The sequence below is a fragment of the Prorops nasuta genome, unplaced genomic scaffold, assembly GCF_024137725.1.
Source record: "Prorops nasuta isolate Cenicafe-Biocafe unplaced genomic scaffold, Cenicafe_Pnas_1.2 PNAS00073, whole genome shotgun sequence".
NCBI classification, from domain to species: Eukaryota; Metazoa; Arthropoda; class Insecta; order Hymenoptera; family Bethylidae; genus Prorops; species Prorops nasuta.
In genome coordinates this window covers 134,294-160,551 of record NW_027116870.1, presented here as the reverse complement: position 1 = coordinate 160,551, position 26,258 = coordinate 134,294, and the positions used below count along the sequence as shown (strand labels likewise).

General features: G+C 48.7%; 1 protein-coding gene across 4 annotated transcripts in view; it reads left to right on the top strand.

Annotated features, from left to right (window-relative positions):
* The window catches only part of LOC136784815 (nuclear hormone receptor E75-like), an 89,318-nt gene extending 67,643 nt beyond the window's left edge, over window positions 1-21,675 (top strand). For 2 of the 4 annotated variants that reach the window (XM_066745729.1, XM_066745731.1), the window contains exons 2-5: window positions 5,497-5,585; window positions 12,642-12,786; window positions 16,015-16,256; window positions 16,616-21,675. In XM_066745729.1, coding sequence (XP_066601826.1) covers window positions 5,497-5,585; window positions 12,642-12,786; window positions 16,015-16,256; window positions 16,616-18,694 — 2,555 coding nt within the window. In that variant the 3' untranslated portion in view covers window positions 18,695-21,675. Of the gene's footprint in view, window positions 1-4,402; window positions 5,092-5,496; window positions 5,586-12,641; window positions 12,787-14,636; window positions 15,368-16,014; window positions 16,257-16,615 lie in introns of those variants that run through there. The other 2 variants (XM_066745730.1, XM_066745732.1) reach the window with 2 other exon arrangements.
* Window positions 21,676-26,258: the final 4,583 nt, after the last annotated feature.

Sequence of the window (26,258 nt, the reverse complement as noted above, 5' to 3'; positions counted from 1 at the left end):
CGGCTGTTGAACCTTAGTGCATAGTTTAGGGACAGCTGAATTCTTCGTGAATGGCGCACGCTTCTAATGCGAGTCTCGATGATTGGAATGCGCGACACGCGACGAAACACGTGCGTGTCGGGTTACACGATCCTGATCGGTATCAACGATTCTACGCGTTTCATATGAGCCCTCGCGCAAGCTTGTATGCTGCCTATGGCTAGATCCCATATATATCTCTGGTACACTCGGAGATTCGCGATAGGAAGATCTACTATTGGACTTTAAAGCAGCAAAAAACGTGGCGAGGTTCGGCAATGGGTAATCTTAGGACAGCGGCGCATTGTTCTATCGGTGCGTTACGCGACGCAAAGCCAGCAGGTTCAGTGACACGAATTGCACGCATGTGCGTGACGTGGTGCACGCACCGTTATGGACACCATACACTGCTCATACCACTCTATACCGGATGAATCGATCGAGGATCGAATCTAGTCGATTTCTCACCAGACCACTTCCGATTCCCCCAGATGCTATGAACAGCTGCAGCAGACATTATATAGATAATCAACGATTAAAACACCATTGAAGAATATAACTTTTATCTCAACTTTTATCTTAGTTTTTTATATGCTTGAGACGAGTATGAAATTCTTCGATGTATAGTGGGAATAAAATTATTAAGTTGAAAGTCCAATTTGTGGGCTGTATCGATGGATTGAAAATTGTATCATATTCGTTTGAATCTATCTGATCTGTTAATGATAATGAGACGAATTCGAATCGAGGACTTGGAGCGATTGAATTTTATAGATCGTATATATATATATATATCGAGTGTGCTGTATATATAGTGGGTATAATGGAGCATAAACAGAGGAGTTTAAGGACATAAATTTGTCGAGTAGTACGAGGCATAAATTAGTGAAACGTATGGCAGGCTCAAGGTCTTTTGGTCACTGATTAAATTACTTTACTTTGATTTTCATTGATTTCAAGATGGACGTAATGAGGATTTTTTTGGTAAAGAACTTGAGTAGGAGGAATAATTATGGAAAAGAGAGGGGAAGGAGAGAGGGGGGGGGGGGGTGGATGCGTTGAAGGATATTAAGAGGAGTCCTTGTACAGGCGGTGCTTTGAAATAATCTTCCTCAACGCACACACACTCTCTCTCTCTCTCTTTCTATAACTCGAGGAGGTTCGACAGACCTCGAACGAACGTCAGCGTCAGGGGCCATTATACAGCCGTCAGGGAGCGTCGGAGGTCAGACGGCGGCGTTTCCTTGAAATCGGCTAGCGACCCACAAGCATACGCGCATTTATATGCATTCTGAATATCCTTGTTCCTCGTGTTCAACGCAAAAATTCACAAAACTTTTAATCTTCCTTTTTTTATTTTTATTTCTTATCACACCATTTTCGACTTTTTACCTCCATTCATTAATCGAAGGTTTGCTCATTAGTATACTGAAATAATATCTCGAACAACACTATAGGAAAATTCATTGACCAACGTTACAGCGCTACCATTTTCATTTGAAAAGATACTTTTGTCAACGTAAAAGGACACTGGTACTGCGATTGATATTGCGGATAATGTGAAAAGTGGTCACACAGTAAAGAAGGGGGATGGGGGGCTGAGAGATAGACAGAGAGAAACGAACAATGAGTAAAATTTGCTGAAAGAATATATCCTAAGAGGCAATCGTAAATCGTCAAGTGACAGAGTGCAGCGCTTTAAATGGCGGTATCGTAAAATCATGAAAATAAATTATCGCCTCGATGATGGTGCGCTCTAACTTCCAGTCTGTTTTGTGCGGGGCTGCAAAGCGTGCGAACGAGGAAGGAAGTAAATTTGGAGGGAAGCAAGGAAGGAACCAATCGTTAAAGCAGAGAGGAGACTGGAGAAAGTTTTGCGTTTATGCGTTTATGAAGCAGTTAACGAAACGTTCGGGAAGAGAAAAAAAAGTTGGCCAAGTTTACGAGGCCGTGTGCCCATGCCCGTGGCCGGTTTGTACCCGTGCCGCGATGCACCACCAATCTCAAAACGTCCGCGTCGAACCTTCCGGTAAAAGGGTTGCCCACTCTTCCCCCCCCCCCCCCCCCCCTCCCCAACCCCCTTACTCTTCATCGTTTACTCTTACCTTTGCCCTTTCCTGCCGGGAACTCAAGGGTTGAGAAACGCCTCCAATTATTCTCCTACCCTTTGCTTGGCCTTCCAATATTCCCTATTATCGCTCTTATTACCCTCAACCCAACTCGCCCATTTTCCTCTACCGCGCGATATTTCGGAAAAAAAATATCGTCTTTCGGATGCTCCGATTTTTCTCGTATACCAGCAATAAGATTTCCGGTCGTTTCCGCTTTCACGCGAAACCCCCTGGGAACCGATGGCGCAATTCCTCTTTTTTCACCTGTGACAGAGAAGAAACCCTATATAGCCTTCATTCACTATCATCCACGGAAAACTAATACTCTCGACGGTTCGAGAAGCGCCAGAATCCCGAAATGACCGACCAACGACGCAATAAATAAGAAAATATCAAGTAATTTTCCATCGACGGATAAATCGAGAGAATAAAATTCCACGTGTATGCGGCAAAGCGAATAATTCGAAGCGCTAATGTAGTTGGCGCGATCAAAGACTTGGACCGGAGTCATCGTGTTATGCTTTTTGCGAGCGAAGCGACATTGCGCGAGTAGTCCTCCTATTACGCCCAGAGACGGACGTTCGAAAGTGTAAAATATCATGCGCTGATCGGAATTTGCGCATCTACATTGGCGAGGAAAAAAAAGCTGTGAGATAAGCGTTTAATAGGGATATCGAGTGACAGAATGCACGTAAATGGAGAAAGTGTCGATGGAAAGATTTATTATGATACAATAACAAGAATAAATCTGATAAGTGCGACAAATGGAATATTTATAATAATATTAATGATCGATACCGATCGATCCTTCCACGGGGTTTGCTTCTTAACGATAAATCAGGCACGATATGTAAATAAAGAAGGAAAAAATTAGAGTCGATCGAGACGAAGGGGGTTTCGAAGGGGGGAAAAAGACAAAGAGAATTGGTTAAGAAGAGAGCGGAGCATCGCAGACAGAAGCGGGGAGTGGGGGGGGGGGGGGGTTCTGGTGTGGTTCGCTCGGTTGACTCGAGTGAGAGGGAAGATAGTGGGAGCGAGAGGCACGGAGAGGAAGAGAGAGGGAGCATGGCCTTGGCCGCTGCTGCGGGGTAATTCAGTCAAGGTTTCGGCCGATGAACTTGCTACGACGAAGGAAAAGGAGAGAGAGAGAGAGATGGACGGGGAGAGGGGAGATGGAAATGAAAAGGATGGGGGGAATCGGTACGCTGGTGGGCCGCCCGAGCAACCAATCGCACTGCCTCGACTACTCGAGGCAATTCCACCATTGGCCGGGCCCCGTTCGTGCTCGGGCCCCGACACCGACTCGCCGCACGACTGACTTGTCAGTGACCTCCAGCATTGAAAATACGATGAACTCGCTATCGCCGACTATCCCCTCCACTCCATATCCATCTCTCTCTCTCTCTCTCTCTGTCCCTTTTCATCCTTCGCAAATGCCTTTCATACCCTCCTCTCCCCATCTCTCTTTCTTCCTTCCTTCCGTCCGACCTTCCTATTGTATTCCTCCCCTCCCCTCCCCTCCCCTCCCCACCCACCAAACTCCTCTTCCAATTTTTCAATAATAAATATTCATCTTTATCGTCTGCCCAAACTCGATTCTTATTTCCACGCTTAGTTACTTGGTTGGGAGAATGAAAAGCTCGTATCGATACAGTTTGGAAATTTTTATTTGTATATACATAAACGTGTGTATATATGCAAGAGAGAGAGAGAGAGAGAGAGAGACGTTGGAGGGTATTGCAAGCATTCATCCCCCCACCAGAGAACGTGGAGGCCGAGTAAGGGCTGCAGGTAAGCAGCGCTCGCCAAAGTCGAGCGAGTCAGAGCAACGCGAACCTCCCTCGAGCGAAGACTCACTTTCACTCTCCGACGTATAGCAACGGAGAGTCTTTTCTTCCAACTGTTTTTCTCTCGTCGCCTCGTCTGTATCCCCTCTCCTCTCTCTCCCTCGGCACTGGTTGCGTTGGCCGCGAGCTTACTAGTGTACATCGTGTCGACTACTGCAGCAACCTCGGCAGCCTCGGCTGGCTCGGCTCTCCGCTGCTGCCACACACACACACACACACACACACAGCACGGCGGCACGGCGAGCTCGCTCGAGTCTCTCGACTCGACTCGCCCAACCGAACGTCTAGTTCCCCCACCAAAACCGAGGCGCACTCGTTCGTGTGGCTTCCGCGATTCAGTTCTCTCAACTAGCGAGGCCTAGTCCAGACGCACCACGCCACGCCGCGCCACGCCACGCCACGCCACGCCACGCCACGCCGGTATAACACTCGCCCGTACCCTTGGCCGGCCACAGATCGCACCTGCCCTTCGTCCTGGCAGGACACGTCCGCGCGCGTACGAATTTGCAACGATTCACCACTCTCCTCACTCGGATCTTCTCTCCCTCGACGTCCGCCAGCTACGCGTCCACGTGGATATTCCGCCAGTTGAGCGATCCAGTTTATCATGTGCAAAAACCTAGTGGGTGCTAGAGAAATTCTACAATTTGGTGCTAACCCTCATCATTGTGCACGGTGCAACCAAGCCCTTATCACTTATCGCTGAGATTCTTTCAATGGGATTACACGAGTTTATTCTTGGACTCGACTTTGTGAATGAAAGATTTAGTGAGCTGTGTTTTCTAACGTCACGTGTCGACGTGCGTGTACCAGTGTGTTATTAGACTTGGCTTCGTCGAGCTTTCCACTCTCTTCTCCTCGCTCCGCCGTGCGACAAATCCACTCTTTCTCAGGGAAGATGATCCTCACTCCGGACAGCAGCGGCCAAGGCTCCATGGCGATGTTGCCAGGTCCGGACTCGCCGGTTTCGAGCGCATCCTCGCAAAGTTCGCGCGCTTCCAGCGTATCGCGCATGTCCTGCGTTTCAAGCATGGCCAGTCCTTATCACGTCGCTCAAATGCCCACCATGGATTCCACCGTGTCCTCCAACAAACCCGAGCCAGAATTGAATATAGGTAGGGGGACTCTGTTGTTTTGCTCGAGTAGAGAAATCTATATGTATATATATATACATAGTATTATATGGGAAAATTCTGGTGAAAAAAGTATTATCGAAAAGTTTGCCGGAGAAATTCCAAGAGAGAGAGAGGGGGGGGGGGGGGAGGGGGGTGGGAGGAGGAATCAAGACGAAGCAGGGGGAGAGTCGGTAGAGTGAAAGCAGAAAGTTGTAACGCGCAACGATGCTGTAACTCGGCTGCTTCGATAGAGAGAAAGTCTTTTCTGTGCCTTGGACTTTTCTTCTCGTCGAGAGCTCCACGTGGTTCTTCGTGAAAACCGCTGCGCAGTCTCCGCGGTCTCTCCCCACCCCCTCGCCCTTTCTTTCGCACGCTAATCTCACTGTTCTTTCTTCTCTTTTTTAGAATTCGACGGGACCACGGTTCTCTGCCGGGTTTGCGGGGACAAGGCATCCGGTTTTCACTATGGAGTCCACTCCTGCGAAGGATGCAAGGTGAGTGAACGAGTTTCTTCGTTTCCTTTTTTCTCCAGAGGATCTGCGGTGTGGTCGGATATCTGTATAAGAAGTGTGTGTGTGTGTGTATGTGTGTGTCCAAGGTCACGGCGGAGAAGGCATTGACGAGAGAAGACGGGCGACAGCCTTGAACACACGGAAATGGGTTAACGCGCGCGCGAGGAACATCGAGAGAGTCAAATGGCTCGACGAGGTCCTTGAGCTTAAAATCCTACACCGGAGTAGCCCGAGGCTCCACGCCGCGATGTTTAGTCGCCCAAGGTCCTTTTTTCCACTGCGTTCCTCGAAAAGTGTCATCGGTAGAATTCAAATTGGTTTGCCTTCGACAACTTGAAATATTCCTTTCCGCTCCTCGGGGTACCCGAAGAATACGGCGCGGAGTACAACTGCCTCATAATGACAATGGCCGAAACACGTTAGCCATTGCGCAGCAAAACCGGAAAATGTTACGAATTACCGAAACTTCCTCTCTTCGGGTATACCCTCCTCCTCCTCCTCCTCCATTGCTATGGTGGTAGGACTCGACAGGTAAACGGACCACTTCGTAAGGATCCTCCTTTGTCCGAAGCGGTTTTCCAAAATTCACGCTTTCTCGACCTACTCCCGCAGAGCGGAAATAAATTCTAGACCCGCACGAAATTCGTAAAGGACAACCGCAAGTGGTGACCTTTGGCTAGCCTACCTTCCAAAGCGACTGATTTCTGTCCAAAATTGTGGTATAGTTGTAGGAGATAAATATTTCTATATATATATATAGAAAGTATCGAGCTTTTTCAACTTGCTCTCTGCTCTAGCAAAGTAAAAATAAATTCTACATCCTCGCGCGATGTTCGAAAAGGATAACCGCAAATCATGACCTTTGGCTAGCCTCTATATTTTATCACCACTGATCCATGTAAAAAAAATTTGCTGTATTATAAAAGAACAAAATTAATTTGGAGCATCGAATTTTTCCACCTATCCTCAGTGAGAATCAAAAGAAAATCCAAACGCTTGCGAATTTCGAAAAAGATAACCGCAAAGTGTGGCCTTTGGCTATCCTCTTTTCTATCGCGATTAATATGCGTAGAAAATTTTGCTATTAGGTTATAGTTGTGAAAGACGAAAATTGATATGAAATATCGAAGCTCGCATTGTTCCGTGCGAGAAACGAGAACGAAACACGCGGGCGAAGGTCGTTGGAGCGGAGTCAACGGCCTCCTCGTGGCCGTCGAGGCGCAGGGGTCGTTTGCTTGTGAAGCAGTGGGGGAATTCGCGAGTGCCGATTTGCTCGCGAGAAACGCGCCGGTTTTCCCCCATCTCTCTCTCTCTCTCTCTCTGCTCCTTCCCTCCCTCCCCTCCCTCCCACACCTCGACACGACTCGACTGCATCTGCAGATTCACCAAGTTATTCCTTCGGGTAACGGAGGACGAGCCACATCTCTCTTCGACACTCAATTCTCTATATTTTCAATTTTACAAATATAAACGTATCACATACATACTAAATAAATGCAAGAAAAAAGTTTTGCATCGTCATTCAACGCACGCAGTCTATGTAAAATTAGAAAACCGTGGATTAAATTCGTGGTTGGGAGGGGGGGGGGGGGAATTAATAGGAAGCTGAAGAGGGGAAAGGGAAGGAAATGGATTTAATGGAAGAATGACAAAAGATGATCTCAGGCTGACCACCGAAAGAGAAAGTTGCTGTGGTTGGTTGAGTTTATCCAAATAGTAGTAGGAGTAAAAGTGGCAGGTATGCTTTGCTTAAGATTCGAGAGCCCTTTGTAGTAAACGAAAGACAGGAACTGGATCGCCTCGCATTCCTACGGACGAGACAGAGAGAGACAGAGAGAGAGAGAGAGAGAGAGAGAGAGAGAGAGAGAGAGAGAGAGAGAGAGATTCAAGGACTTTTCCCTTCCACGCAGAGCGGCGCTTCTACAAAATCTTGTAGAAAGCTCGATGACTCGCGCGAAGCGATCAGCCTTGGACTAGGTCAGTTTGAACCAGCAGTGACTGGTGCATTCGCTCGAGAACCAACCGTATCATTCTAATTTTCTACTCCAAGATGGTGTATAGTTTCTTTTTCTTCCATTCCATCTTTTTCTACAAAATCTTGCCAATCCAAAGGACGATGAAGAGAGCTCCGAAGGTGTTCTCTCACCTCGTTCGATCTCGTTCTCGTTCTAGTTCGCGTTGTCCAACTCGATCTCGATCTCGTTCCCGTTTTCCTCCGTATGACCTAGCCGCTAGCGGTTCGGAAGCAGCAGCAGCGAACGAGTAAGAAAAAGAAGCAAGAGTCGAGGATGACGATGGCTATGCCCCAGGAGTCGGTGGAAAGGGAAGAGAACGCGGAAGAGTGTTGGATATCTTTAAGACTAGGTCGCTCGGTCGTACTACTGTTGCACTATTTCACCGTATTCGACCCACTGGCGTATGCTCCCGGGGGGGGGGGGGGGGGCTCTCTCCCTCCTCCTCCTCCTCCTCCTCCTCCTCCTCCCTCCCTCTTCCAACTCTTCGCAACTTTTATCATACGCTCGCTGCAACACGGACGATCCATTAAATCCCAATCATATTTTCCCACGTGAGCTCCACCGGAATATCTCCATTCCTCTTCGAATTACAACGTAAATTAGCTTTTTATCTATCGCGCTATTCATCAACATTCGGTTCGTTAACCTCTCGACGCTTAACCGCTCCCCATTCGTTACTCGACTCGATCGCGACTAAAAAAATTTTTTTTTTTTCACGATCCTCGCCAATATGCGTATCGAAGATGGCGAATTTCATTGTATATTCGTAACAACGTTTCGCTGCTTCGAGCTGGATTTAAAGGACGGCAAACCTTTTTCCATTTTGGATCGCTCGAGTTTCCACACATGGCGGGAATAAATATCCCTGCGCGTGCAGGACTCTAATTCAATGCGATAGAAATTAACGTGATCCGATGAGCAACGATTGTTTTTAATTGGAAAGAAACTATAATACGTTATAGGTATGTGTATAGTATATTATATAAAAATGTAAACGAAGCGAGATGTCGTCGGTGAAGTCGAATAAACAACAGAGTGGTGTGCGTATATTTTTCAAGGCTTTTGTTCGTCGTGTGCCTCTACGTGTCCGCTCCTCCGTTTGGTTGGAAGCGGAGGAAAAAATAAAGAGAGAGATAGAAAGAGTTTACCTACTATGGAAAAGTGTGAGTGCTGTTAACGGTGCGAGGAGAGAATGAGGGCTGGTGTGTAGGGAGTCGGATGTGTAGTGGGGGATAGGGAGGTGGAGTAGGAGGAGTACGTTGAGCTTTTTCCGGAGGGTTGAAATCAGGCGGACAGTGCATTAACCCTCCGGTCGTCGACCCTCGAGCGAATTACGTTACGCGGCTGCTGCTGACCCCTTCCTCTCCCTTTCTCCTCCTCCTCCTCCCGTTCTTTGCCCCTTTTCCCGTTTTCCCCTACCAAGGGACCTCTTTCTTCCTCTTTCTTGGATCCCCTCCCCTCCCCCCTACCCCGCCCCTCTCTCCTCCTCCTCCTCCACTCAAACCACGAAGCGTCATTTTTGATGTCGTAACCAGTCGTGATCTCATTTTCATTTGATTGCGCCGGGTATTTCGGTGCTCGCTCTCGAGGTTGCTGACCTCGGTGCATCTACTTTAGAATCGGGTCAGTCGCTTATTATCGTGTTCTCTAGGTGTTTGCCTCTCGCGCTCTTAGCGCGCGAAAATCTAGTATATACCCATGCAGAAATCGACGCACGTCTCTCGCTCCAACGTTCGCGATCCACTTTCTCCGAAATTATCTCCAAGGCATGTTCTCCCGAGCGACTCCCGGCTTGGATGGGAGGAGGTTCGAGGGAAAGATGGAAACGAATCGGGGGATCGTCGATTTCCAGAGAGTTTCACGTCGTTGAGAGATACGCGCGTGTGTATGCGCGCAGAGGGCAAAATCAGGAGGGAGGTGTACATCTATGCCCGGGGACGAGTATAGAGCGAATTCTCTCTCGGGATCGAAAGAGAGAGAGAGAGAGAGAGAGACTCGAGTGCGCTGGCGCGGGTTAGGACGACGCGGGAGAGCGGTTAATGCCCCCGACACGATAGCTGGACGGGTGCACGCGGTACCGAGAGCAAGTGTTGAGAGTGCACGCAGAAGCGAGGTGGGGGGGGAGAAGCGCGAAGAGGCGCGAGTGCGGCGGAGCCCCGCGAGGCGACGCTGCGATCGCGTGCGCGCGCACTCTACCTACTACGTCACCGTTATTCCGTCGCCGGTGCCGCGCGGGGTGGGGGGCTACGTAGCTCCCTCTCTCGTATACATGTACCTTCCAACAACCCACGGAGTCGCGTGCGCTCCGGTCGTTGGCCTCGCGTACCATCGCGAGCGCACTCACACCTACGAATACGCTGCACTCTCTCGCTTAGGCGAGAATTGCCAATCACACCTATATACACATAAATATATATATATACACACACTCTCTCTCTCTCTCTCTCTTTCCACTTTTGATCCTGCAGCTGAACGCTTCTATCATAATACCTTTTCCTTGCAAAATTTTCGTCATCACACTTTGGAAGCACGCTTGTATACAGGCTTCTATCGGTGTGTATATACATACATAAACTGTTATTCTTTGATCGCGGTTAATTAAGATAGAGAGCTCGGGGATTTTTGGACGTGGAATCTAGGGGGGTTAGAGGTATGCCGGATAGTAAGACTGGTGTTGTGTATATGGGTAAGCGGGGTATGGGTAGGGGTAAAGCACAGTTGGAGAAATCGATGCACACCGCGCGCGTCAGCCGGCTCTCGAGTTCAACAGGGGTTGCTGCCCTCGTCCGGGCACTGGCTGATCCAGCTGATGCGAGAGAGGCCATTCCCCCCACGCTTTGCACTACAGCTCACAGCTATTCCATCCTTTGGCGAGACCTACATTCTCGAGCCGGGACAACCACACACCACCCGTTGTTTCGTTCTTCCTTCGGCTATCCTTTCCTTTCCCCCCTCTTCCCTCCGTTAGCGTCAGCAGTGACCCTAATGGACACTCTTCGCTCGAATTTTAATATTATCCTCCATTCCTGATGCAGCGGTCGATCCACAATGCTGCGTGCGCGGTTTCAACAGTCTAGATTCCCAAGATTAATCGCAGACGCGCGTTGGCAACGTGGATCGGATGGCTCATTGGCTTGCATCGAGCATAAACCGACTCGAGTCGATTGACAGCGAGCACTAACGCAGATGCAACGGTATATCGATGGATGGATGGAAGAGAGGCTCTATAACCTCTCTCTCTCTAGAACGTTTCTGCACCTATATAGTAGCCTATAGAGAAGAACCTAGGTCGCGTGCCTACCGTCCAACTATATACCTCTAGAGGCGTCATTATTCCTCAGCTACATTTTTCCTTTCTCACAGCGAGAGAGCTATATAAATAACCGTGCTTCCGAGATATATCATCCGACGACTCGAGCAACTTGCGAGTTTATCGCGAGTCCTTCCTCTGTATTCGTCGCGAGTATATATCGGCGATGCAGCGAGCGGATCGTGGGGGTTAGTGAAATTTTTCAAGGCGCGATGGAGGTTGAGAGGAAGAAAAGAAATGAGACGAGGAAGAGGAAGAAATAGAGAAGAAGGGATTGTGTGCTGGTGGTGGTGGGGGGTTGCAACGGTACTTTGGTCTCGCGTTCCCGCCTCAAGCTGCACGACGTTGAGGTAGGCGAGGTCGCGTGTCTGACGTCACGATAAACTCGTTCGGCCCAGAGTTGAAGAAACCCGAGAGTTTTGTGTACGAATATACTAGCTGCATATCGGCGGCTCCTCTTTTCTCTCTCTCTCTCTCTCTTAAGCCTCGCGCCCCCCTCGCGCTATAGTTATGCAACGCGAGCTAACCACGGGGGAGGTCATTGACCGATACGAAGTCGTCGTCGTCGCCGTTTAGCAGCCCGCGCGCGCACCGTTTTCAGCAGCCTCCCAGCCTGACCTGCCTCAACACTCTACGTTACATATATATACACACACTGTATTATAATAATATCGCATTAGCATTTGAATAATTTACACGCGTAATTGGCCGAATGGTCGTAGAATCGTATATACGGTAAAACGAGCCATTTTAGGCGGTGCGTGGATCGACGAGCCACGGGTTAAAGGCGTGGCGCGAGGTAGTAAGCTAAGGTGACGAGGTAAGGTTAGGATTGGCGAGATAACACGGGGGGTAAGCCAAATGTTAGCGAGGTTTTAGGTGGGTGTACGTTTCAATGTATCTATATATATATATATATATGTATAGGTGCATAGATCGGCTCTCGTCAGAGTCGTAGTGTGCGTCGTAGCACCAGAAGACTATGGTGGGGTTAGGAAGCCGTTAGTAGAGCGCGCTGCGCGTTGCTCGAAGCGCGGGGTGTGAGCGCTGGATACGCGAGTAAGCAAACGGCCAGGCAAACAGCTAGGCAGCAGGGGGACTCTCACTTTCACGCGGTGAACTGCGGGTGAACGTCCGGGAATTGGGTCAGCGAGGCCCCCACCTCGACGCGCCACAGCCAATGTGCCGAGGCTCTATGCGCTCTGTGCTAGAAACACTCAGTTGACGAGCAAGCTCCGATAGAAACGGTCGCGTGCCGTCGTGACTCCTCGCTCTCGGCGCCTGACCCACTGGGGAAGCTAAAGGAAAAAGCACACTCTCGGTTGCAAAAGAGTGGTGGTGCACGAGCGCCGAGTGATTCTGCGTCGAGGCTATTCGGAGTTGGAAGCCTCGCAAAATCCGGTGGATCTTGATGCGAATACGAGACAGTGCAGGGTTAACCGTTACCGCGGTTGGTGTATTACAGCGTGAAGAGGAGGGGCGGGGGAGGGAGGAGAGAAAGAAAAGGGAGACATATCGCGAAACTCTGAATCGGTGCGGGAAAAGGAAAGCTGGTGGGCCCGAAGAGGTTAAACCAGCACTCCGGGTGAATTAATGGGGTGCTTGTGCGAGTGTGATCCGACCACCCCGCCACCGGGGAGCGATCCTACATCCTCGGGATATTCCTCGGATAGCGACGGCCCCACTGACGAAGCTCCAATTCCTCATTCGCAGGGTTTCTTCCGTCGCAGCATCCAACAGAAGATTCAGTATCGTCCCTGCACCAAGAATCAACAGTGCAGCATCCTGAGAATCAACAGGAACCGCTGTCAGTATTGCCGTCTGAAAAAGTGCATCGCTGTCGGCATGAGTCGTGATGGTGAGTAAGAGACAATTCTTATATATATATATGTATATATCTTTGCCTGCGAATTTCCTACTGGCATTTCGCGTATATTCCCGTAGAAATTCTATATAGGGGAGAAAATCGACCACAGGGCGAAAATGGACTCGATGAAATTTGGATTGGTCGGGGGTCGTTGACCGTTTGCATAACGACGGTCTCTCGAGAGCGCGCTCCACGTCGAGGTGTCGCAACGCGGGCGAAAGTAGAGTCGCTTTGCCGTTTGAGAAAGTAACCGCGATTATATCCTTGCGATTGGTGTAACAGGTCCGCTTTCTTCTCTCCAAACATTCTCCGATCAACTTTTCTATACACGGATAAATCTCGCTTTCCATTGCTCGTGCGCTGCAACGGCGCGGATCAGTCCATTGAGAGAGGTCAATGACCCGTGGGTCGGGTAATATTCTATATTCCCAAATATATATAATCTCAGCTGTAATTCAATTGAGTGTTCGTACGAGCTCGATCGAAAGTTGCCGAAAATTTTTCACCAACTTTTACTTTCACTCGCTTCAACGAGATTCTTACGACCGGAGTTTTCTTTGCGAGAAATTAACGAGCGTACGAAGCCTCGAGAGAGGTTAATTTGGATAAAGCGAAGAGTTTCGTTGGAGCGTTTGATTCTTCTATTCCACGGCTCTCGCGCGATTATCGCTCGTACGTAGATCGTGATTGTAGGGGGAGACAGAGATTGAAATAAGTTGTACATACGTTGGAATATATATTGGTAACGAGTATAGTTGGACGAGGTCAATAATCGGTCGTTGCTCGACTTGCGAGCGCGACTCGATTGCTCGTAAGTCGTGGAGAGAGAGAGAGAGTACCGCTACGCACCGCTACGTCCTCGGGAATCCCCGCCAGATTCCCCGACAATCCCCACCACGAGCGGTCCGAAACCTCCACACCTCCAGCTCCATTTCCATCATCGCCACTTTATCCGCTCCGACTTCCCCTCCACCCGCTCCCCTACTCCCGATACGCGCGCGGGCTGCTCGATTTCTTCGGTATACAGTATTAGCGGTGCACGATCCCCACCCCGTTTTCCTTTCCTACCCCCACCACCACCACCGCCGCCGCCGCCGAATAGCGCCCCCCACCATTCCAATTCGTAGTTTAGCAATTGCCCGAACAAGCGCGCGCGCGCCGCCGTGTGGCGCCTCGCCTGCGGAGACCTCGCGAACTTATTCCTCGAGCTTCTGCACACCCCAACGTTCTTCTTGCACACTCTCGCGTTATCGTTGTCGTTGTGCCGCCGTCGTTGACGACGACTCGTCAGCGTTTACATTCCCGCCAATGTTATCGATACATCCCGCGTCTTCTTCCCCCACACTCCCGAGCGCATGCTCCGTTTCCGCGAACCCCCTACAGCACTCTCTCTCTCTCTCTCTCTCTCTCTCTCTCTCTCTCTCGCACCTGTCATCAATAGGAAATAACCGACCGCTCTCTATCAACGCCACACTCTTAATCCTCCGTTTTATTATATACTCACGAGCAACGCTCTGTTGTGAATCATACTGAAATAACGCCGCTATCGCAGAAGGCAGAGCTTGCGGAACGGGAATGAGAGAGGCGCGAAAGGTTAGGCGGGTCGATAAAAATGGCAGAAAAGGGACGGTGGTGTCGGCAGGTGGTGACGGGTCAAAAAGCGAGGAATAGGTTGGCTCAAGGTCGCTTCCAACGGATCATCCCCGCCGCAGTCAGCCAAATTGACCAAGTTGGCTCGGATCTGCGCATGAGACGGTGGAAAATGTAGGTGGTAGTAAATGAGAGAGAGAGAGAGAGAGAGAGGGGGGAAGGAAGGATGAAGGACGGAAGGAAGGAAGGAAGGAAGGAAGGAAGCGCGGGGGGAGGAGGAGGAGAAGAGTTTTTTCTGGCATCCCGCTGGACGTTCATTCGCTCCGCTCTCGCACGCTCTGTACGGTGTGTGTATATAGGTCGGCGGTACGCCTCGTGCGGCTGTCGCTGAAAGCAAGTTCAAGGCCAAAGGCTCGGCAAAGGCTACAATCGCGCGCGCGACTGCTACATGTCGTTGGTGGGGGACCGTTGATGGCTGAATAAAGTGGTGGGGCTGTTGAACGCGAGCCGTGGAACATCAGTCAGTCGGCGGTGATGCTGTCTCGCGTATGCACGCGTTCTACTGTTGCGCGCGCAAAAGCGGTCCGCCGTTCACAGCCACACTTTTACCACTAGCAGCCACTTACGAACGCGTACCACCTACCTACACCACTCTTCCGTACTCGGAGTGACTTTTGGGATTTACTTGCGTTATTCCATACCGATCCAAGTCAGCCGATGCAGACCAATGTCACCGTTTGTTGGTTGATTGGTAGTGTGAAAAAATCTGTGCCAATGTTACTCCACAATCTATAAAACACCGCGTCCTTCGCGAGAAGAAGAAACGTGCAGTTGAACGAGTTGTGTGTATCAAAGTGCGCGTTTTAACAAACCAGCAAGATTCTACCGTGCGATTCAAACATCGTCATCCCAGAAGTCATGGGAGACGAATTACCGATTCTCAAGGGAATCCTCAATGGTGTCGTCAATTATCACAATGCACGTAGGTGTCCTCTCTATCCTTTATCATCGCGGTTCGAGGTCCTCCCTCCCATTGATCGGGGAATCGCGCGCTGCCAATAATCCCTCCGGTACTTTCCAACGGAACATTCGAACAGTCGCTGTTCCAAGGCACAAACTGTGCGCGCGCCATGCCACTTTCATCTCTCGCGCGACGTGCGAGAAAGTCTCACGCGCTTTCCCCTTCGACACTCTTTTTCCACTCGCTCTTCTCCTCCACATTTATTACCATCGCTATATATATATATATATATGCATATAGAATATAATTCTATAACAATTTTTCCCGCTCTTTTTTCGCACCAATCTCAGGAGTGTTCGAGGAAGCTCGAAGAAGCAACGTTTGCTAGGAAATGAAATAAAGTGCGGTAGTTTTCAGTGTCCCTCGTCACGCGAATGCATCCGAGTCGGCGAAGGTCAACGCCCCCCCCCCCCCTTCCCCCACTCCTCTTAGAACAATATACAAACGCAGAGCGAGAGAGCACCTTATGGCGTTGACGCTACGCGAGTCTGTCGAGAATGATTCATCCATTGATCGCCTTAAGCGCATAAGCATCCTATTAAATCGTGTATAAAGAGTGCAAATCTATCGACCGATCGATTAAACTTTTCTCTCTTTTTATGTTTCAGCGGTGCGATTCGGGCGAGTGCCCAAGCGCGAGAAGGCAAGAATTTTGGCTGCGATGCAGCAGAGTTCACACAGCCGATCGCAGGAGAAGGCGGTAGCGGCTGAGCTGGAGGACGAGCAGCGTCTTTTGGCGACTGTTGTCAGAGCTCACCTGGACACTTGCGACTTCACCAGGGACAAGGTTGCCCCTGTCCTGGCCAGGGCAAGAGAGACTCCCAATTACACGGCTTGTCCACCGACCTCGGTGAGTTTCTTACTCTTCTCTCTCTCTCTCTCTCTCTCTATATATATATATATATATATATGCTTGTGTACGCAACTTTATGCTGTACGCGACGAAACGCGGAAGCTCGTGCGTTCTGGGCCCAAGTCCAGTACGCTCGCAGAAAGAGCGAGGGAAAGAAAAGAAGCGGGCGTCCTCGAGCGGTAAAATATACCGGAACGATCCTTGAACGAGGACGCGTCGCTTGATTCATTAAAGTCCAACCAGCAATTGTGCTTTGGCTTAGCTATTTTCTCTCTCTCTCTCTCTCTCTCTTTGAAGGTGACCGTATTGTGCGAACCTTTCAATAATCGGTACCCTTCGTTTCGTCAATGTTACAGGCTTGTCCATTGAATCCCAATCCACAACCTTTGACCGGCCAGCAGGAGCTCCTGCAGGACTTCTCCAAGAGGTTCTCACCAGCGATACGCGGTGTGGTCGAGTTTGCCAAACGCATTCCTGGATTCAGCCTGCTGGCACAGGACGACCAGGTTACGTTGCTGAAAGCAGGTGTCTTCGAGGTGTTGCTGGTCAGGCTCGCGTGCATGTTCGACACGCAGACCAACAGCATGATTTGCCTGAACGGTCAGGTGCTCAAGAGGGAATCCATTCACAACAGCAGCAACGCTAGATTCCTCATGGATTCCATGTTCGACTTTGCCGAGAGAGTAAACTCCCTGAGACTGTCCGATGCCGAGCTGGGATTGTTCTGCTCGGTGGTGGTGATAGCCGCCGATAGGCCGGGACTCCGCAACACCGAGCTGGTCGAACGCATGCACAACAAGCTGCGAAACGCCCTGCAAACGGTACTGGCCCAGAACCATCCTCAGCATCCGGACATCCTGCGAGAATTGCTGAAGAAGATTCCGGACTTGAGGACCCTCAACACCCTTCATTCGGAGAAATTGCTGGCCTTCAAGATGACCGAGCAACAGCAACAGCTGCAGGCCCAGCAGCAGCAGCAGCAGCAGCAGCAACAACAACAGACGCAACATATTATGAGCGCCCAGCAACCGCAGCACTGGCCAATGGAGGAGGAGCCGGCCGCATCCTGGGGCTCCGCCTCCGACGTGACGCTCGACGAGGCTGTGAAGAGTCCTCTGGGCAGCGTGTCCAGCACGGAGAGCACCTGCAGCGGCGAGGTTGCCTCGTTGACCGAGTACCACCACGCGACCCCGCCCAGTGGTCACCACGCCTCGAGCGCGCCGCTTCTGGCCGCCACGCTGGCGGGTGGTCTCTGTCCTCACCGTCGACGAGCCAATTCCGGAAGTACCAGCTCGGGCGACGACGAGCTCCATCGAGCCAGCCTCTCCAAGACCCCCCAGCCGCCTCAGTGTCCACGATTCCGCAAGCTGGACTCGCCCAGCGACAGCGGGATCGAGTCCGGTACCGAGAAAACCGACAAGCCTGCCAGCAGCAGCGCGAACAGCGCGCCGACCTCGGTGTGCTCGAGCCCCAGGTCCGAGGACAAGGAAGTCGAGGACATGCCGGTGTTGAAGCGCGTCCTGCAGGCACCGCCCCTCTACGACACCAACTCCTTGATGGACGAGGCCTACAAGCCTCACAAGAAGTTCCGGGCCCTTCGGCAGAAGGACAGCGCGGAGGCGGAGCCAGCGGTGGTGGTTCAACACGCGCAGTCCCAGCTCCACCTTCACTTGACGTCGCCTCCCGTCCGAAGCCCGTCCAGTCAGATTCAGCAGCAACGCCAGCAGCAACATCAGCAGCAGCAGCAATCCATGCAGCAACAGAATCAGTCGCAGTGCCCGCAAACGGCAAGTCTGCTGAGCAGCACCCACTCGACCTTGGCGAGGAGTCTGATGGAGGGCCCCAGGATGACCGCCGAGCAACTCAAGCGCACCGACATCATTCACAATTACATCATGCGTGGGGAGGCCAGCTCAAGGTCACCCACGGTTTCCCCGTCGCCGGCCGAACAGTGCGCGTCTACGACCACCATGAGCGCGCGCTCCCCTCAAGGATCCTCTCAAGGTCTTCTACAGTGCGCCACCACGAGTTACACGACGTCACGGTGGCCAGCAACGTCCGTCATTACGACGACGACGGGTGCCAGGCAGCAGCAGCAGCAGCAGCTGCAACAACAACAACAACAACAACAGCAGCAGCAGCAACACCATCAGCAGCAGCAACAGTCTTCCTCGGACTACCTAGTTGTCGGTAACTCGCCAGCGTCCTCACCGAGATATTTGTCGGCGGCTGCGACGAGTAGCACCAGCACGAGTCCAAGGCCAACTTCGAGCACGGCAGCAACCCTCGTCTTGTCCGGCTGCCCCAGCAACATGATGGAGCTGCAGGTGGACATCGCCGACAGCCAGCAACCACTGAACCTCTCGAAGAAATCGCCCTCGCCCTCGCCCAGGCCACTGGTCGGACCTTGCAAGGCATTGTCACTCGAGGCGTAGTGCTCTTTCCGAGCCTAGGCAGATTCTTTCCTTTATAATAATAATGATAACGATAATGATACAATATACCCACCGTTCGGCCCCGTCGACCTATGAGAATTCAAAGAAGATACTAGATCCTTCGACAGACAGACAGACAGACAGAGAGAGAGAGAGAGAGAGAGAAAGAAAGAAAGAAAGAAACATAGAGGGAGAGAGACGGAGGAGAAAGTGCCAGGACGCTCTCAGCGCGTGAAAAAACCAAATAATTTATTACTTTAACATGATAATTTGCGCGAGCGCACGAGGAGGTGGAGGACATTGACATGGTTAGTGACGTTTTCGGTGTGGAGACTGCTGAGAGAGAGAGAGAGAGAGTGCAGAGATCGCTTCTTCGTGAGAAACTGGACGTTTTACGCGAGTGATTTCTCTCTCCAACGCGGTATATATTACTGTATATGGTATAAGATGTATCGATAGATGATATATAAACATATATATATATATATATATATATATCAGTGACGTGTAGAATCAGTCCACCTTTGTCGCTCTATCACCGGATCGTTTGTGTAACGACGATACTGCTGGCCGCCTGGTCAGAGGCAACGTTTCTTTTTGCCCCGCGACTCCCCCTCCCCGTCCCTCCTCGCAGGGAATAAAAATCAAGATTGAATGTTTAAGGAAAATTAATAATCTATTACATGTGATAATCATGAAAATCGCGCATCGTGTACAGTCTCCACCTCATTCATCGATCATCTACTCTATTATAATTATTGAATATTATATATAAAATTCATTAATATTATTGTAATATCTTTAAGCTCTAATAATCGTAAAATTATCATCTCGCGTGCATGTACGAATTAGAGTGGAAGCGAGAGGGAGGGTATGAAAGGATTCGAGAACCTCGACGGATACAGTGTGTATGTGTGTGTGTGTGTGTGTGTGTGTGTGTGCGCGCGTGCGTGCGTGCGTGCATCTTATAGGGAGAGAGATGGAAAAGAACGCGCGTGCTCGGACAAATGATGAAGAGGGCAAAAGTTGAGAGAAGCAGAGTAAGAAATTTCTTTCAAACATTTTCATCGAACAGTGCGAAGATCGTGCAACGCCGAATGTAAACGGTGGAAAATATGAGGGCGCGAGATTGAAGGGTAGAGTTTGCGTGCGTGAGCGAGAGAAAGAGAAGCGAGCAAAATTTTTAAGGATTTAAGGTTTTGTTATGAGACTGACCCGCCCGGCCCTCCGCGGCTACCAGTTTGCAATTACCGTACCTTTGTACCGCGTTCCTCGATGGATCGAACCTTGGTTCGACTCGTCGCAGACGCGCTATATCCTCCAAAAGGCATCATGTAGTCCAGTCTTGTTAGCTATCGATAGTGTCGTTCCAAACTATCGTCGGAACGTTATACATATGCATATTATGTGTCTTGTGCATGCGCGAGTAGTTAGAGGAAGCATCGTGATGCATTGAGAGAGAGAGAGAGAGAGAGAAAGAGTGCTTGTATTGGAAGAATGAGATGAAACGCGATCAACAGCAGCGAGTCTTTGGCAAGGATATCGATTGTGAAAAAACGCGAGTTCGACGAGATGGAAGAACGTTGCTGGAAAAGAATCTCTTAAAGGATTCTCTCCTTGTCCCTTTTTTTCTTCGGAATGACAAGAATTTTTTCCGAGGTACGGATCGTCGAGCTCGAGTATAAATAATAAGCTTGTAAGGTTACGTCCTAGTAGGCGCGAGTGCAAAAGCGAAATAGTATCTCTGTGTGTGTGTGTGTGGTTTGAGACGTCCGGCCCGCCGAACCTCGGCATTGACATGCCATGTACGCATTGCATACACGCTCACGCATACTACTCTATTCAGAGAGATATATATATATGTGTGTACACGCAAAGGAACATACAAACACACGGACGAACGAACAGATACACGAGCTAGCAAAGACTTTCCCGTGTAATAATTGGATTTCACCGATTCGAGCGAGACAGCCGAGAGACGCACCGACACACACCGGACGTGGACGACAGACGCCTATGATAAACTCGAGGGAGTGCGCTGCACGCGCGAGCGGTCGCGAAGGTTCGCGAGCGAAGCTCCCCCCGAACGAGGGGGGACTGCGAGAGATTGGAAGGAAGCGAGCAGAGCCAAGGAACCTCGTCTTTCTGCCACGAATCGATCCGAGCTCGCCTTGCTCGTACTACGTGCTCGAGCGTGCTCGATTTCGGACGCGCGTTCCAAGGGATACGTGGCAGAAACGTGTGGCGCGAGGCTCGTTAAAACGGTTTGTGCCGTGTGACTCGCTGAAAGTCGAGAGCTGCGTGTCGTGTCGGGCTCGGGAGAAGGCCATCTCGCGTATTTATTGTACCCAGCCGATATCTCGCTCCCAGACTCCCTCGCGGTCTTGTCGCCTGTGTATATCGACGAATGTGTGCAATAGAAACAGGAACCCTGCGCTGATATCCAGCCTGACACATCTGCGTGACACAAAAAATATCTCTTACTCTCCGTAACCACATCCTTAATCGAATACCTTTTCATGGAACTTCTCTCTCAGAGCTCCCGTGTTCCTAGCCTATACAATGTCCTCTATGAAAAGTCCGCAGAGCATCGTCTTGTTATCTCCTCTCAACTCCCCCCCCCCCCCCCTGCCCCTATCCTCCTCCTCCTCCTCCTCCTCCTCCTTAATTCCCCGCAAGCAAACCTAGCATCGATATTCGTAATACTTGTTATGCATAAACTACACATAATGATTATTAAATAGTAAAATGATACATAAAGTATGATATATTTCTCTATTCATTAAGAAAGAGATTACGAACAGCTGTTGTGTTTCCGGCGGAAATAGAAACAAAATAATGGAAAATAATAAGATGTACTCTACAATGCAAGGAACTACAAATGCAGCCCCGCATATTGCCCAGTGAGCACGTCATTTTGTACGCTTGGGAGTTGTGAGGTCGTCTGAATAAACATTGTCTGGTGAATTATACATGAAAAAGATCTGTTTCTTTATTTGCAACTATTCCTTTTTAATATATAAACCTATTCTCTCATCCGATCTCCAGTTTAGAATTATAAGCAGCTCGCTGTTGCTCGGTCGGAGCAGCATCAGAAAATCACCTTAATTGGACTCTTTGGTTCAATTTTTCACACAGAGAGAGAGAGAGAGATTCGTCTGTCCATAATTTATCGACTTTTTTCTTTTCTCTCCGCGAAACTGAGTGACCAGTGAGCTGCCGTGATGTCAGAAGGTCTTCGTCAATGCTATAAGCAAACGTTCCATTCTGATACTCTGTCTGGATGAACCTCCTTTTTTCGGCGTCACCTTGAACTTTTACACAACCTTGGCGAACAGCATGGTATAAATATAACTCCGGTGGAATTCGTCACGTCGTTATCGAGAAGAATTACGGCCAGCTCTCTCGCACCAATCCCTGCAGCAGCTTCTTCCGAGAAACATTTATTTATCAATGATTGCTCGGCTTTTCGAGAAACCAATCGAGAACAGTCTGTTTCTCCAATAAAATCGTCTCGAAAGCAGAAGCTACCAGCTTATACAATTTGGCAAGTATATCTCGAAGGCTCGGCAATAATTTCCCATCGATAACTACATTACGTAATTTACATTTATAGAGAGAGAGAGAGAGAGAGAGAGAGAGAGAGAGAGAGAGAGAGAGAGAGGCAGAGATGAATGATATAGTTTTGTGAATATACTCTGCATGAAATTCCTATATAAAGTTGGTGACATCAGTGTGACATCATGTATATAATGTGCACGCTACACCGAATGTAATAATTATGCAATAATGAGAAGCAATGGGAGAAAAGTATTAAGAAAATTCCAGGAAGTTTTTCAGTGGATTAGAGCAAAGTATCTCTTGGGAATCATAAGTATAGTGGAAGCAGGGGGGGGGGGGGGGTGGGTTAAGGAGCACACCTACGTAAAGCTGCACGCGTAAACAGAGAAATCGACGCGTGGCACGGCGTGGGTGCTTCGGTTGCGAGGCAACCTGCATCACCCTCCCCCCCCCCCCCCCACCCATCCCCTTTCTCCTCCCCAACAACCCACCTTCTTCAACGTAATCGCACGTTCCGACTCAACCAAGTGCATCAGAGCTACACCTCGAAGCAATTTTGCAGCTATTTCCACCTGAAAATCACCTCTTTTACTTCGAAATGGCTCCTCAAACCCAGCCATCTCGTGGTAAATGGCCCACGACGAATCAATCAACCATTAATTAATTCTAAAATTAAACTTTTACGAGTCGACTTAATAGCTCGTTCGCCGCCTCTCTGCCGAAACCATAAACCCAAGATTGAAGGTAACCCTTCGTTTGCGAGTGATTCAAAGTCCAAACAAACGCCAGATTCACCATATATACCACGCTCGCATTCGCAATAGGAATCCTTCTCGCGAACTTTGACCTTAAATGATGAACCGGCTCGAATGTCGAGATCCGTTTCACATCCCGCACAATAACGAAGCTTTTTTCATTCGGTGCGTATATATATATATATATATATCAACGATGACCTTTGAACTTTTCAACTCGCCCTGTGCAGCGTACCGTTCAGCTTTTCTTTCGCTTTTCTCCGGAAAATTAGAGTGTTTCGGTTATCTCCGCAATATTTTCTGCAGTTCTCTTTATCGAACAAATTACGATGGGAGTATCGAGATTAATGATTTGTAGTTAAATTCCCAATTACCATTCAACGAAAAGATACTATATCCTTTTAAAGGTATAGATGCGCAATCATTATAAATAAGTGAAAAATATATGTTACTGTGGACCTGAGGGAGGGTTGGCTGTGGAAGGGCAGAAGAAGAAGTAGCGGTTTCCAAGGTCGAGAGAGGAGCTGCTATACGTAAGATGTTTTTTCATTTGGTATTGGCGATTCGGTTGGGGATAGGGGGAAGAGAGAAGGGAGAGGTGGGGGCAGATGAGAAACATGGATGGATGGATGATGGAGGGAGGGAGTGGAAGAGCTCTAGATATGACGCTCCCCCTTTATTGTCCTTCGGCTTCTTCCGGGTTAACGAACCCTCTTGGCCTGGCTTGGCCTGTTCTGCTCGGTTAACACCCCCCCCCCCCTCCCACCTCCCTCTCATCCCTACCCCATCAACGAAACCCATCCACGCCACGCTCACCCTCGCGCGCGAGCGCCTACTACGCGCTTCTCCACTGTTTTCTCAACACGTGGCAAGGTCACGAACCCGCGGAAAAGCAAGCTCACCCGAAGGAGAACGAACGAGAATGTAGGCCCCCCACACACCGGATTGGGCGCTTTTCCATCCCCTTGCGGCTGTCCTCGAGAATTTACGAGCAGCCTGGCCTTGGAACAATTGCGTGCCACGCGTGGCTCCTACCTTCGCCCGACACACCAACGCCCGGCATCTCCCTCCTTGCCAACACAAATTCTCCTTTCTTATACCCTATATAGCTCCTACAACATCTGCCAACTTTAACTAATTTGCCCCATTCATCCATTTCCATTTTTATCCTCCCTATTCCCACTCTTCCTCCTGCGATCGTGTAATGCTGCCAGTATACGTATACATACATTCAGTGTTCTCTCTCTCTTTCTTCAAAATATCCCCACCCCACCTCCCGATAATTTTCCCAAATTACCCTATTTATTCAACCCACTGACTAACTTTCGTCCAAATTATTATTCATTCGCATCTCGAGCTCTCCTCCACCAGAAATCTCTCTGCTTTGATAAAGATATCTCGTTCGTTATTGTTAAACGTGTTTTGCTCGTCAGGGTTTACTATATACGTACTATATATAGAATTTATTCGAAAATTTGATTGGGAGAGAGAGAGAGGGAGGGAGGGAGTATTTCGGGACCATCGACTCCAGTCTTCGTGCGAGGATAAGATAATACTCGAAGAGGAGTCTGACAGCATTTGTGTCTTCCTAAAGGAGAGAATCTCCCCTGAATTATCTGATAAATTGCGAGTCACAGAGAAAATCTCAACTCACCCCTTGTGCCAACTTAGCACGAAATCTTTCAAAATTCCTCCCTTTGTTCGAGCAGTCCTTTCCATTTCGTGTATACGCTTACAGATAGAAGACCCTATATATGACGTTGAATCAGCTTGAATAAGATAAATCGTTGCAGTAACGATAAATACAATGAAAATGAGTGTAGTAATATACTTCTTATACTTGACAATTTAATGTATATGTAGGTAATAAAGCTTTAATGTACTCTGTTATAAAAAGAGAAAGGAGTCAGTGGCTAAAAATTATACCGAGAATCATATTAAATTCAACAGGTTGAATACACAAATATAAATATAAATATTAAATACTCCAAAAAGGTCGAGAGACTGCGTCATTATCTCACACACAGAAGACTCCTTGATTATTTCCTCGATTTTTTCTTCCTCTAACACATTATGCAGCTTATTACATCAAGTAGTATAAATTATATATTTATTCGTAAAAAAAAAAAAAAAAAAAAAAAAATACTGAAGAATCAGTCGACTAAAACGTGCACGAATAATATTCGATAATCGTAAGAAGGAATTTCGACAAGAATGCGAGAAAATAGAAAGGGAAAATTATCGGTTCAATTGAAATCAGGAGGAAAATAATCTTACGACGAGCTGTCAATGTCACGTTATCGATAAATTTTTCGTTGCTTTTTCACGTATGCCCGCGACGATGCGACGTGTTTGCGCGTTTCATATTTTGCAGTTACCAAGGTCACGTGACCTTCACCGTATTAAGCCGCATTCCACGTTAAATTCAATCCGAGATTGCTGTAAAAAAGAGCGATCAATTTGTGGCAGCAGGGGTATGTAGATTTTTTTATATTGAAATATATATATATATATATATGCGTTTTATTTTTCAGGTCGAAGACAAAATAATGGTGAAAGATGTTGAAGTAATATTTGAGAAGATATATGGAAGGGGATATGACGCAAAAAATAGAAAAGTTTTCGAGTATTTTCCAAAGTGTTAATTGAGATGAGATAAAGGGGAGATTGATTTCTAATTTATGAATAGAAGTATAAGAGGCTTTGGAGTGTGTGTACTGTGTAAGGGAAGGGGAAGAAGGAGGATAAGAGGGGGAGAGGCAAAGGCAAGGGATATAAAAGCCATTGTCACTTGGCATCGTCCACTGAGTGATAAAGAGAGTCCGATGTTTGCTCTTTGCTCAAGGTTTTCAATATTAACCACCGCTCTTCGTGTCTGGCTTTTTTTCTTTTTTTCTCAAACTGATATAGACCTCGCTGGTGTCGTGCGATCATCCCTACGGTCGTATCGACAAACGTGTAAATATTATTCCAAACTTCTTTCGCGAGACATCCAAAGACGATAGGGCATATCTCGGTAATATAGTCAAGGAAAATGATTCCCGTCCGAAAGGTCGAATACTTGCAACGGAAAAGACCAAATTTCCATTTTCACATTTTCATTTGTAATTTTCCAATTTTACTCCAAGTGTTACAAAGAATCGAACTCTTTGTAAAACGCGTATAATTCTGCAATTAATTTTCTTATTATAGCAGAAATATATAACCAACAAATCTTGTTATTGAACTGGTATAAATTAGAGTTCCCC